Source organism: Crocodylus siamensis, chromosome 3, assembly GCF_052110815.1.
Source record: "Crocodylus siamensis isolate JL-2025a chromosome 3, ASM5211081v1, whole genome shotgun sequence".
NCBI lineage: Eukaryota > Metazoa > Chordata > Crocodylia > Crocodylidae > Crocodylus > Crocodylus siamensis.
In genome coordinates this window covers 14,722,656-14,735,516 of record NC_143397.1, presented here as the reverse complement: position 1 = coordinate 14,735,516, position 12,861 = coordinate 14,722,656, and the positions used below count along the sequence as shown (strand labels likewise).

General features: G+C 43.9%; 1 protein-coding gene across 1 annotated transcript in view; it reads right to left on the bottom strand.

Moving 5' to 3' along the window:
- Positions 1-538: 538 nt before the first annotated feature.
- The window catches only part of LOC149868013 (tetraspanin-36-like), a 29,654-nt gene continuing 17,331 nt past the window's right edge, over positions 539-12,861 (bottom strand). Inside the window, exons 2-7 of the mRNA XM_090037784.1 lie at positions 9,628-9,819; positions 8,247-8,321; positions 7,645-7,740; positions 6,405-6,557; positions 4,344-4,427; positions 539-2,232 (exon numbers count right to left, since the gene is read on the bottom strand). Coding sequence (XP_089893910.1) covers positions 2,146-2,232; positions 4,344-4,427; positions 6,405-6,557; positions 7,645-7,740; positions 8,247-8,321; positions 9,628-9,819 — 687 coding nt within the window. The 3' untranslated portion in view covers positions 539-2,145. The remainder of the gene's footprint in view (positions 2,233-4,343; positions 4,428-6,404; positions 6,558-7,644; positions 7,741-8,246; positions 8,322-9,627; positions 9,820-12,861) is intronic.

Genomic DNA, 12,861 nt, shown 5'->3' with positions numbered 1-12,861 from the left:
AAAACTATTGGACATCTGGCACCACTACCTTATTTCATGTAACTGGAGAGGTAGGAAGTGGATCCCCCCTACTACTGATACAACTCATTCCCAGAATTGCTCCCTATAGTTCAGGGGTGGGCAAAATGCAGCCCGCAGGCCGGATGCGGCCTGCCAGGCCATTTTATCCAGCCCGCGGGGCCCCCCCCCCCAAAAAATGTAGAAAATTAATATTTATCTGCCACTGGCTGCCTGTCATGTGACCCTCGATGGCTTGCCAGAACTCAGTAAGCTGCCCTCCACTCGAAATAATTGCCTGCCCCTGCTATAGCTGCTCCATGAGACTCATGGGCTCCCTTCCCTCTACTGCTTCCTGACTGGGGTAGGAATTCAAATCTCTAGAAGCTACTATGCACAACTGGATCTCTGTAACTTCTCCATCAATACATCTTACTGTTTTAGTACCCCTGAAGCTGTTACTCCCATTAGAAATGTCCTGGCTTGCATCTGATTTAAAATAATTAAAAAACAAGACACAAAATGTAGTAATCAACAGCATTTATTTATTAAGTGGTTAAAATATATATATATATTCCAAAAGGTTTGTTCTGGCTGTAAAACAGAAGACCCTCAATAAAGGAGCATTTTAATTAAACTGTTCTCAACACACGCACACACACCCCTACCCCACCCAACCACTCCGAACAGGCATACGTCCCACAGCCCCTTTTTTAGCCACCAATTATTTTTACCATCTCTTGAAAAAAAAGTAGACAAATATCATACATTTACCCTGGAGTCCTTGACTACATAGCTTTAGAAATATGCACTCTGTCATATCACAAATGCCTACTTCTCTGAAAAATTCTTGCAGCTTCTTATCAAATGTTCTATATTATCCAAGTCTCCCTTCTCTGACCCTGACAAATAAAAAAGAATAAATTTAAGGTTGACACAAAGTTGTTGAGATATTTTTGTAACTGTATGCAATCCAGAAATGTGACTACCTTCACCAGCTTTTCAGGGAAACAGGCCAATGGGTCATAAATTTGCCAGCATAACTTGTTGATAGTGCTCAATAACCCATATATTCATGGTGTCTGCTGTCGTAAAGAATAGTCAAGCCTGTACACACCTGGGGAAGCCTACACTGAACATAACTTCCCCAAGGCCACTCCTTTAAATGACTACTTTAATTTGCCCCAGGGTTTCCAGTGCAGCAAGATTAGGCTTACTAATTACTTTAAATGGCCCCAATGACTTCAAACAGCAGTCAGATACAGAGCATTGATAAAAAATAAATTGTTTCCAACTTTGAAATAACAGAGGGGAAAATTAAATGCCTCATCTGCTAAAAATGTATTCATTTCAAATTAAAGGAACTAGAGGCAGGTCTGTGCCCTGTGGTCCAAATCCAGAGTTCCCCAGTGTTTGGGAAGATTCACATTGGAGGGACTGGTTCAGCCCATTGCTGGGGACAAAAGACAGGATTTCCATTTTGCTCAGAGCTCAAGATATGGTTCTGACATCTTTAAAAACCACTTGGTTGGAGAGGATGACTAAAAATAGGAGATGAAATAAAAGAAGTGTACCACATGCAGGAATGTGCATTCAAAACGCCACTGCTTATAAGCAGCAATACTCAAACCTTCCACACAAATTTCTTTTGCTGCCTAAACATTTGTCATGGGAATGATTATTTCATTATTCCCATTGATAAAATGTAGGCCATGCTGTGCCTGCATTTTCAATCAATGCATAATGATTAAAAATGCTCTTTCCTATGTAAGTTTCAGGTTATGGATAGGACTAACGAATGGACAGAATTGCAGAAATCGATTTCTTTTGGGATTCTATTACACCATCTGCTGTTTTTTCAGGGAATATCACTCATCTAGGTCTAAGAGTCCTACAGGGAGCTGAGGTAAATGAAATCAGGATAAGTTACCAAGGGGGACAGTGCATCAAAGCTCTCATTTTTCACAATACACTTAAGAAGCCTGTCTAAATTGAACACAAATGTTCTTTCTGTTCAGGTAAATAAAATTCAGTATGTTACAAACAGGTCATACAATGAATGTCCTTTAGGGACACCTATACAAATCCTTTTTTTTTTTTTTTTAAATCATCAAGGAACAGATGAAAAATAATCTTTCTGTCTTCTTATCATGCAAACACCCCTGAATATAAGGGCTGGTAGCCGCTGTCCTCCCTCTTGCATGTGAGCACACAGACACTCATCATTCCAAAGAACTGCAAAGGAAAAACATGGATCTTTAGTTTTGTTTTACCTTAGTCGTACCCTTTTATGTTCGAATCTGATGTGGCATCTAAGCCTGAATTAGGTTTTAATGTTTGTGGCAGGATCTCCTGTTGGCAGGACTGTGCTGGGTTTAGAATTACATCCATATTTTTTCTAAGCGTATACAGAGATGCAATAAGAGATTGGCATAATATGCCAAGTCAGAAGAGAACAGACAGAACAAGGGCTGGAAAGAATGAGCACAGTCAATAAAAGAAACAACAGATCATGAGAAGGTGAAATGTATCCGTGTAAAGAGTAATAAAAGGAAATGGTGGAAGCCCCTTTACTGGAGTAGTTTAAAACTAGCCTAGAAAAAAGCACTAAGACTAAGCAGTACTCAACCTTCTGGCCCAACAAGCTGGACGAGTGGTGCAGAATCAGTCTATGGGCTAGATCTGGTGCACAGCGTCAGTCCACAGGTAACCCCATGCGCTGGATCAGGCTGTGCACACCAGCCTGAATCTGCACACTGCATCCAGCCTGCAGGGCTCCCCAAAGGTCTGGAAATTTGCCAGCAGAAGAGGTGCAATGAATGTTGCCACCCAGCTTTCAGACCTGAAGGGAGATCCACGGGTTGAATGACAGTGTCACAGGCTGGATCTGGCCTGTTGGCCAGAGGCTGAACCCCCCTGCACTATGAGATACGCAGTAACTGATACACTTGCTCTGACGGGGGGTGGATTGGAAAGAGGAACTTTTTGAATATCGTGGGATCAAACCCCAGTTCTACAATCCGATCAGCAAAGATGACTCTTACTCCTGCACTAACCCCAGTTTAGGATGCAGGCATTAAAAAGCAACAGCTTTTACTTTGGTCCAACTTAGGAGACAATCCTTTATAGCAAGGGTGTCAGACTTATAGCTCACAGGCCAGATCCAGCTCACAGTGCCATATTGTAGAGGGCCGAGAAGCTTGGGGTGTGGTGAGCAGGGGCAGAACCATGCTACCAAAATCAGGGTACACATGCCCCCTGTTGCAGACTTTTTGTTTGTTTGTTTGTTTTTGCACCGGTCCTGGAAGCACTGCAATACCAGGTCAATGCATGGAGTGCATCAGCAGTGGTGTGAGCAACAGCTGTATTAATCCACTTGGCTGCCACTGGTGCACATCCCACTACTCCAGATCCAGCCCAGGAGACAGGGTGAGTTTGACACCTTTGTTTTATAGAATACAGACTTTTAAGGAGCAACTATTTTGCTGCCCCTGGGTTTGACACATCAGGCAATCTATGAGGAAGAAGATGCAACTAACTCAGGAAAATTCTAAAGAAACAGTGATAAACTACTGGGTTAAAAACTCTGGGACCATATCTCCATGAACATGTCGATGGGTTTTGGATGTGCAAACTATTCAAAGTTTGATCCCAGGATTTCAAAAAAAATCTAATTTTCACTTCTAAGGCAAATTTGGTTATTATTACATTTATTTGATTTTAGTTATATATTACTAATTGATTATTCTTTCAGGTTCTCAGGCAAGGGTGGTTTTTTGTTTGTTTTTTAAATCCTAATGGAATTTAAAAATAAATTACTCAAGTTATGGAAAATATTTGTATTTTAAAAGCCATTTAACTCATAAAAAGAAAAAAAACCCAACCTTTGCACTTGAGCAAATGCCTAAGACAATTCAGCCTTCCACTTATTTCAGTCAAGCCCTTCCTAGGTCTGGACAGAACCATTCCTTATTGTGCCAACAGAAGAAAAGGAGAGAAGGCTGGAAATAGATATGCAGTGAATCCCAGCCCTGCACCCTCCTCATGTCACTGTAAAAACCTTTCTATTCAAACTCCATGCACCACATTTGTTTTGCCTCCATATTCCTGGGATCCAAAATTAAAGAGCAAGTGTTCTCCACTCCCATGGAGAGGTCCTGCTAGAACATCTGTTTGTATTAACTTCCCTTATTCTCTTGGATCTACCGTAAAAAACACAGGAGCAAGCAACTCACAACAAAATTACATACGGGCATAGGAGGAAAGGCCCAGATAGCATCACAGAGGAGAAAAAGCCTTTATTTTTCTGCAGGAATTATGAACTACCCAAACTTAGGGCTAAATACCTTTATGATGGCAAATCCCAAGATTACAAGCATAGCATAGCTGAGGACACTCTGCAGCCCAATTTCCACCTTCGGTGCACAGCCCTGGAAGATGGAGAAGAGGTGTTATTTGATGTCACTGTTAATGTGATAACAAAACTAATGAAATACAATGGAGCAAATTATACAGTCTCTGGAAGCAGGTAGGACCTTGTGTGGCTCTGCTGTAACCCACCTAACCAAATATAGAAGAAGCCTGGCAGCCTCAAACAGGGCTAACACTTTCATATTGAGTGGTAGCAGGCCTCTGAATAGCCCTAATTACCATGTATACATTTCTATTAGAAATGCACCGATATAATGGTCACACATTGAATTGGCACCGATAAAAGGAAAATGAACATTATCAGTAATTGAGGTTTTTTGGCCGGGGTAGCCAATAATGTCACCGATAAATACCACGTGCATGGGCACAGCCACATCATGCATGTGGCCAGGAGTGCAGCCCAGCAACTTGGAGAGCAGTATCCAGCCAGTAAGTCTGTGGGGGGAAGGCCATGGGGAGGCAGACAGAGACCCCCACAGTGAGGGAGGGAGTGGGGCAGGGCCAGGTGCTGTCCAGCCAGGGTGTTGAATGCAACCCCGGGATCAGGGGAGAGCCACAGGCAGCTCATCCAGGAGGTGTGGGGGGGGTGTGGCTCTCCACCACTGAACGCACCCCCAGGAGAGTCATGGGGGACATGCGCCCTGCCCCGGATTTGTGCGTAGGGCGTGGGTAGGCTGCCTGCTGGGGATTTAGAGCCAGGGGCTGTGCCGGCTTCTTCAAGGTGGGGGGGGGGGGGAGGGGGGAGGTGGTGTAGCTACGGTGAATTTTGGGGAGGCTACAACCCACCCTGTAGGCTAACTCTCCCAGCATTGCTGCCACCCACCCCAAGCAAAACCCTGGCCCAACCCCTCACTGGGAAGAGGCTGGCACAGCCCCTGGCCCCAAGCGCATAGTGGAAAGTCCGCTCTCACCCCACGCACAAATCTGGGGTGGGGAGCTGACTCCGCGCCCCCCGGATGAACTGCCCATGGCTCCATCCTACTGCCTGGATCACTTTTACCACCCTGGCTGGGCAGCGCCTGCTCCTGCCTCACTCCCTCCCTCTCTCACCATGGGGGCCTCTATCTGCACCCCCACATCCCTTCCCTTTCCCCACACCCTTTCCATGCCACAGACTTACCGGCCAGAATATGCTCTCCAAGCTGCTGGGCTGCCTATTGGCTATCGGTTTGGTATCAGCCGATATGGCTGGTTAAGAATCAGCCATCGGGACTGGCCATAAAAATCTTTATCAGTGCACCTCTAATTTCTATTAACTCTAACTGACACAGGTGACTGACTGCATGAAAGTGTTTGCTCCATACAGATCCTTGGGAACCACAATGGTCTATTAGAAGGGAACATGGGGTTTGTTGAATCCCACACATTTTTTTTCCCCTTGGTTAAGTTGAATGAAAGTCTTAAAAGAATTCTGGAGTAAATTAGGGGCTGAAGACACATACCTGAAGCTCTCCGAATTGATTTGGAAAAGATCTGGAGAGCTTTGGTGATTTGGGCAGTCCCACTCACTGCAGCAGGGAGCTGGACCCAGCCTCCATGCTGGTAAGTAGGGGGAAGGGGTCAGGGGCTGAAGGGAGGGGGACCATGGGAGGACCCCTGCCAGGTGCCATCCTCTGTCTGCTCTCCCAGCCCCCACAAGCATCCCCCATGGCTGCCCTACCTGCCCCAGCTCCCAGTTGTTTAAAAAAATCCCTTACTCACCAGGTGCTGCTGGGCAGGGGGCGGGGGGGGGCAATTCCTGCTGTTCCCACTGCCCTGTACTGAGTGGGGGGCTCTGCAACGAGCTCCCCAACCCCTGCCCGCTCTCCCAGCCCCCCCATTGCTGCCCCACGTGATGTCCCTCAGGCCCAGCTTGATCTGCTTTCTGCAGCACCTGCACCAACATCATCCACCTTCCTCTGCCTAGCTCAGAGGACTCTAGAGAGCTGATAGGCAAAGAAGACAGAGTTTCCCTGTCTCAGTGTAATCAAACTCACCTCAGTATTAAGATCCTGTGGTTCACTCAATTGTCCTGTGCAGTTCTTAATATCCTGTTTACAGCAGCTCACAGGAACACTGTTATTACCAGTGCTATTAAACCATGGGGTGGCTGTCCAGTCAGAGTAGTTATTCACTCCACAACACTGAAACTGTGAAACAAGATGTGATTAAGTAAATGCAAACACAGAGTGAAAAGTTGCACAGCTGAGGTCCTGCCTCTCTTAGAACTACTACAACGCCCTGAATATTGTACTAGCACAGGAGCGCTCAACCTTTCTTCATTAATGAATATTGCAATAACTTAGCCTTTTTCATGGAGCACTAAAGAAAATCAAATAGATATAATCATCATCGCATCATTACTTATGTCTTTCAAAGTGATTCTTGATGCAGTTGCAAGTGGTTTCGAGCCCTTTTTTTGGGCTCATTGGAAAGCACCTTATACACTCATGAGAGCTTCCAAGCACCAGGCTCAGAATGCCTGCACCAGCACTATTCTAAAGGTGGAGTGAATGGACCATCAGTATTATCTTATTCAAATGAAAGTGGAGTACTCCTAACTTGCCCAAGTCAGAATTTAGGGCATTCAGCCCATCACAGGATAGGCCCATAAAGCATTTCTTCCTTCTGCTGTTGGCGAATCCTGAGAGACAGGAAGAAGGAACAGGGGATGTTGCTTCAGTAGCACAAAAACTGTAGAGAACAAACACAGGATCAGAAAGTCATCTTTATCCTTGGTCAGCACTACTGTGTGTGTGACTATAGCTAGGATGGACTACAGATTTGTATAAAGACCTCCATCCTTCAGAAAGTTACCAGTAAAGAAAACAGATCACATTTCCGTACCAAAAAAAAAAAGTCTCCTCACGTATTCACTGTGAAGACATCCTGGTGAGATGCATCACTATAGAATGCTAAGACAGGTGGAAGAAATAAGCAGCAAAATTTTAGTGATCACCATCTCAGGGCACACATGTCGAGCCTGATCCATTAAAATGAGTGGGAGTCTTTCCATTTAATAAATGGATTCCGGATCGGGGTCTCTGGCTGCAAGCTAGGAGCCTACTGGGACACATCTATTTCCACGCATATGCAAGAATTCAGGGTGTTAAGTGTCCTGTAGACCTCAGTTTTGGATTGGCACCTGCTCAGTCTTTTCCCAAAGCTGAATTCATTGTTTAACATCTACTGGACATTTTAAAACAATTCTCTGGAGCCGAACATAACTCTTCCTACCTGTTCTTGCAGGTAATCCACAACATGAGTCTCTGCGTTTTCCCCATCATATTTATTGAAGATTGTATGCATTGTGCTTTGCACATCTGTTTTGACCTGCCATGAAAAAAAAAAAAAAACCAGTGCAGGATGCGTGTAAATATAACAGCTCAGAAACATCCCAGGTGGAAATTCTGGGGAAATCCCCAGCAAAACCAACATAATGAAGTCAAGTACTGTTACTTTTGATAAAATACGGGCACTGCTTAACCTGATGGCACTCTTTGATAGAAACATTTCTCCTCTTTAAATAGAAGAGGGTTCTTAAAGCTGAGATGAGATCTTGAGCCTATGCATGACTTCAGCAAGCTCATTAGGAGTTTGCTCCAATTTCTATTCAGTACCACCCGGATCTTTTTTCTTCCTAACAAATCCTCAAAGCACTTACAGTTCGGTCCCTACACTGTGCCTACCCAGGGACAACCTTAAGCTGAACTCATACTCTACCCTTTTATTCTGAAATAACAGAGAATAAGAGGTTAGTTGTGGAAAAGGGAGTAAAACATAATGTGTGCCCTTCCTTTATTCAATATTACAGTTCATATGCTCATTTTTTAGCTTACCTTTTCTCTGTAAATGAATCCCAGGACAAAAGCAGACACTTCTGCAACAAAGATAATCAAAATAATGACCAGAAACTGAAATCAAAGAGAAGAAATATCAGCAGGATGCCCAATGGTTTTAGATCAACTAAGTCAATGTAATGCATCTTTCAAAGCATATCGTCATTATCCAGAGCTACCTCTCCAGAGAAAAAGTACTCCAGAAACTGCTGTGGTACAATATTACCTATGACCAGGGTAATGATCAACACCTCTTGAAATCCTAAAGACTCATTTGAATTAACAATCCCACCACATAAGAGGTATGTCTATACTAAGAACAGGTGCAGACCACTGATCCCTTTGGGCCTCCCTGAAGCGTTCACTAAGACCAACAGTACTAACCTGGTGTGACCACCCAGCCTCGAAGAGCAAGCTGGACCCCTGGCAGCAAAATCCTCAGTGCTAACCCCCCTACACTGTTTTCTGGAATGGGTTCATCCAAACCACAATCATTTCAAACTCTCACTGTTGTTCATGTTCTGTGAACAGGTGTCACTCCCGTTCTGAATAATGCCAAACTGCCCTTGACTAGCAATATGCAAAAAGGCTAGGGTCCTCTGCTTGCACAAACTGACAAAGCTTCATTTAAATCAAAAACCAGCTAAAGTTTGGGCCCAGACCATGCATTGCTAAAGACCAGATTTGCCATGAGAACAGCTGACCTGCACCTATCTTCTCAATTGTCAGCTATATAAGAAAGGTACCAGGTGGAGAAAATGCAGCTAGCAACTGCATTCCTCTGCTTATCTGGTGCCAGGAAGCACCAGACCTGGCTGAAGCGTGGGTCACAGCTACCTTTGTAACATTAACAGTAAATACAGGCAGCTTTGCAAAGACACAGGAGCAGAGCAACATGACAAGTTAGGAGGACTGGTCTAACCTTGGCCACTGACAGGCTCACTTGGCTCTCAGCAGTTTGGTCCCACATGCCACATCCTCTGGTGCTGGTGTACAAGACTTGTCAGATCCCCAAACACACCAAACGAAGCATCAGAAAACTGAAAAGTTCAATGCCACCACTGCTTCCCCCTAACCTGGCTTGGTGGTTCTGTTTGAGTAAAAAAGCTCATCAGACCCTGTCAGGGTAGTTATTTTGACAGACAGTCACATGGTTTCACGTTAAGGCAGTTTTGCTTCTGCTTTTTAACAAAGATTCCACGTGGCAAAATGAAGAAACTTTGTCACCAAGCTCAACTTGATAGATTTTGGTGGCAGGAGCCCATACTGTGTCTGGGAGCCCTGTGATCCATAACAGTGAATCTTCACCCTGCCCAGCAGTTCATTTAACCCACTTCAGCAATACTATACAAAAGATCAGAGTGGAACATGCAATACTCACAAAACCCAGCCCAACACGCGACTCCCGGATGGTGGCACAACAGCCAATCAGTCCAATGATGAACATCACTACAGCAACACAAATGATGATCACAGCTGGCAGCAGAGCATACTTGTCCTGCAGGAAGTGGTCGTAATTCTTGTAGGTGTTAATGACATATCCCCCAACATAGCTAAGACCAGCTGCTGCAGCCTAAAATGCAAAAATATCCAGGGTTTATTTGTTAAACATCTTTTTAGGATAATAATGGAGAAAGTGACCTGTTCACTGCAACACAAGTAAAATGCCAACTTAAGAAAAGCAGTGACTGTGTTCTGCAAAGACCTAGAAAGATGCAGAGATGGGAGAGTAGCAACTAAACCAAAGTAACATGCAACTCCATTCTGGTGTCTGCAGATGCAATTGCAAGGAGAAAGTCAGTGGGCAGTGCACCAATTTGCCTTAAGAAAAAATCCTAACTTTCAGAAGATTTGCAGAAAAGTAGCAAGGTACACAAGAGCTTGTTCTTCCTTTTTTCCATCTTGCATAAAGACCTCTATATTTAAAGCAGAGTCTATATATGGTCAAATAAAATTAATGGGAACTGTAGTTGTTTGGCACCGCTAGACACTGTTTCATCTCTGGCACAACTAGGAACAACGTCTATGGGGGGATTTTCAAATTAATAAATTAACTGAGGATCTTATCCAAATTAAATAAAAACATAATACAGATAATATTTTTGCTCTAAGGAACTGATTCCAGAGCAGCTATGGAGATGCTGTCCCATGGCTTTTCACATAAAACACTCCCTTCTAAAGAGCTTTGAGAAAGAAAAAAAAAAAAAAGAAAAAAAAAAATCTTGCCACGTCCAACAAAACCTTTAAAAAAAAGCAAGTAAAAGGAGTTGCATACTCACCAGCTCTGATCCCATTTTAAATTGCTATTCTACCATGCTGAAATGATCAGCGATGTTGGCAATAGTCATCTTACATTTACACAGCAGTTCCCTCACCCAAAGACATCTGTCACCTACAAAAGCTTATGCCGTATGCCTTAGTTAGTCTCTAAGGTGCCATCCTACCCTGCACCAGCCTCAAAGTTGCCCGATGATCCTGAGATGAAGAAGATAAGTACCCACAGTTTCCATTAGAAACAAAGCTTCCCCTAAAGAAGTCAGTGGGAATTTTACTGTTGCTCTCACAGGAACGGGATCAGGCTCACTGGGAGTTGGGAGTGCTCAGAGCCGGGAAGGAAGCACTCTGCAGCTCCCAGAATTGGGCCCTTTAGACCAATGCTGCTTTTACTGGGGTCCGAAACATCCTTTTGTCACAGGCTCTAATGGGGAATAATGCTGTGCCTAAGCAAAGCTCATAGGCCATCTAAATAATGGAATCATTCAAATACCAACAAAAGGCAGCTTCTGCTGGGCTGAAACAGAGTTTAACAGTGCACATCAGTTACTAATATCTTTTTTCACGGGGCCACACAGCTTCTATTCAAGACTCCATATGCTGTAAAACATACCACACTCACAGAAATTCATTTTTAAGCAGACAGTTGTCATCACAGATGTTGTTAAGGAACAGCACTCTCATCCATTCCACTCCCAACAAGGATCTTCTTTTCTTTTCTGTGTGCAAGTCCTAGCTGGCTGCGAACAATTTAACCACCACTGTTAACCACTGCGCATTACTTAGAGAACAGCCTTTTGCTTATAGTTGCTCTATTATTTACCCTAGAAGAGCTTCACAGATCATCTCACCCTTTTGCTGAAACAGGAAAGAGTCAATGTTTATGCAAGTTTTCAAACAGCGAAAGAAACTCTTCCCACAAATAATTTGCTCCAGGACATTTGCATCAGTTCAAGACAACGTACACTGTAGACCCTTCAGCACAGCTACAGTTAAAAGCCATCATCTCCACCACTCGCATCTACACGCGTGCAACTCTCCAAGCCCATTTCCAATGCAGGACTTGCATTTCTAAAGGAAATCGGTTACTGCATCCTTTAAAATAAAATTGTTTGTAAATAATTTTTACCATCTTGACACTCACAGATTGAGTGCTCATGAAAGATGCCAGATTAACGGCCCTGCACGCTGAAGTCCTTTAGCCACAGAATGGGAACAGCACTGAGAACAACATGAAAGCTTTTGCCCATGTCTTAGCATTGATGTAGAAAGGCCACCATAGCCCATTTGGATCATGGTAACAGTTCAGTCTTTGCAGCCCAATCAAACCACTATGGAGAGTGACAATAAAGGTGCTGATGTTTCTGGTGTACTAATACCACTGACACAGAAACCAGTGTGGAAATGAGTACATGTATTTCATGTAGGCCATTCCAGGTTTTCAGCCTAAACGTGAAAGAATCTCTCCTGATCCATCTCATCTCCTAATACTGTATTGTTTAATTAAAAGCAGCACACTTGATGTTTTCAGTGCTAAAATTTGTTGAGAATTTCTACTATTTTAGCTCCCTTTTAGTCCCACACCCATGCCTGACTCAGGCTTCTCAATTATATCCAGATGCAGGGAGTCATATTAAACCTAAAACTAGTTTCACCCCATGCAATTCTAGTGTTGTCTCACTGCTCAAGCCTCTAAATCATAGAGACCAGTTACACTTGAATCAACTGGGACCGATTTAAGCCATATGCATATTAAGGACATTACTCCCACGTCATTCCAGGAGCCGTTTCCATGGAATATCAGGGAGAACTATCTGGAAGAGGAACAGTATTGCTAACTCAAACTCGCACAACAGAATCACAGAGTTCATCCTGGCAATCAAGCACATCCTTTCACAGGTCTGCACATCTAACATGTATCTCTGGATCCATTAGTGACAACCCCCCTCCTCCCTCTTCATGGAATATCTACCATCCCAACATGACATCTGCAGAGGAAACCACCGAATCAAGATGTTGGAAGGGACCTCAAAGCTCATCTGGGTCCAATCCCTTGGAGGAATAGGGCTGCTCAACACTCCTGCGTTAAACTAGGAACTCAACCTCAGCAGAGCATCCGTTTTGCGAGGAAGCAGGGATGAAGGTCGGGATTTGACCCCAGTTCACAGCGGGCATAATCAATTAAATGAGATGGATAGCAATATAGTTACTCCCACAGTAACTTTCAGCCCTTTCCTTTTGAACACAGCTCCTGGCTTAAACAACACATTTGCTCACTGAGTATCCTCCAGTGAGGAGGACTGCAACTCCAGTGGTTAGAAAGTAACTTGGAAAAGGTGGC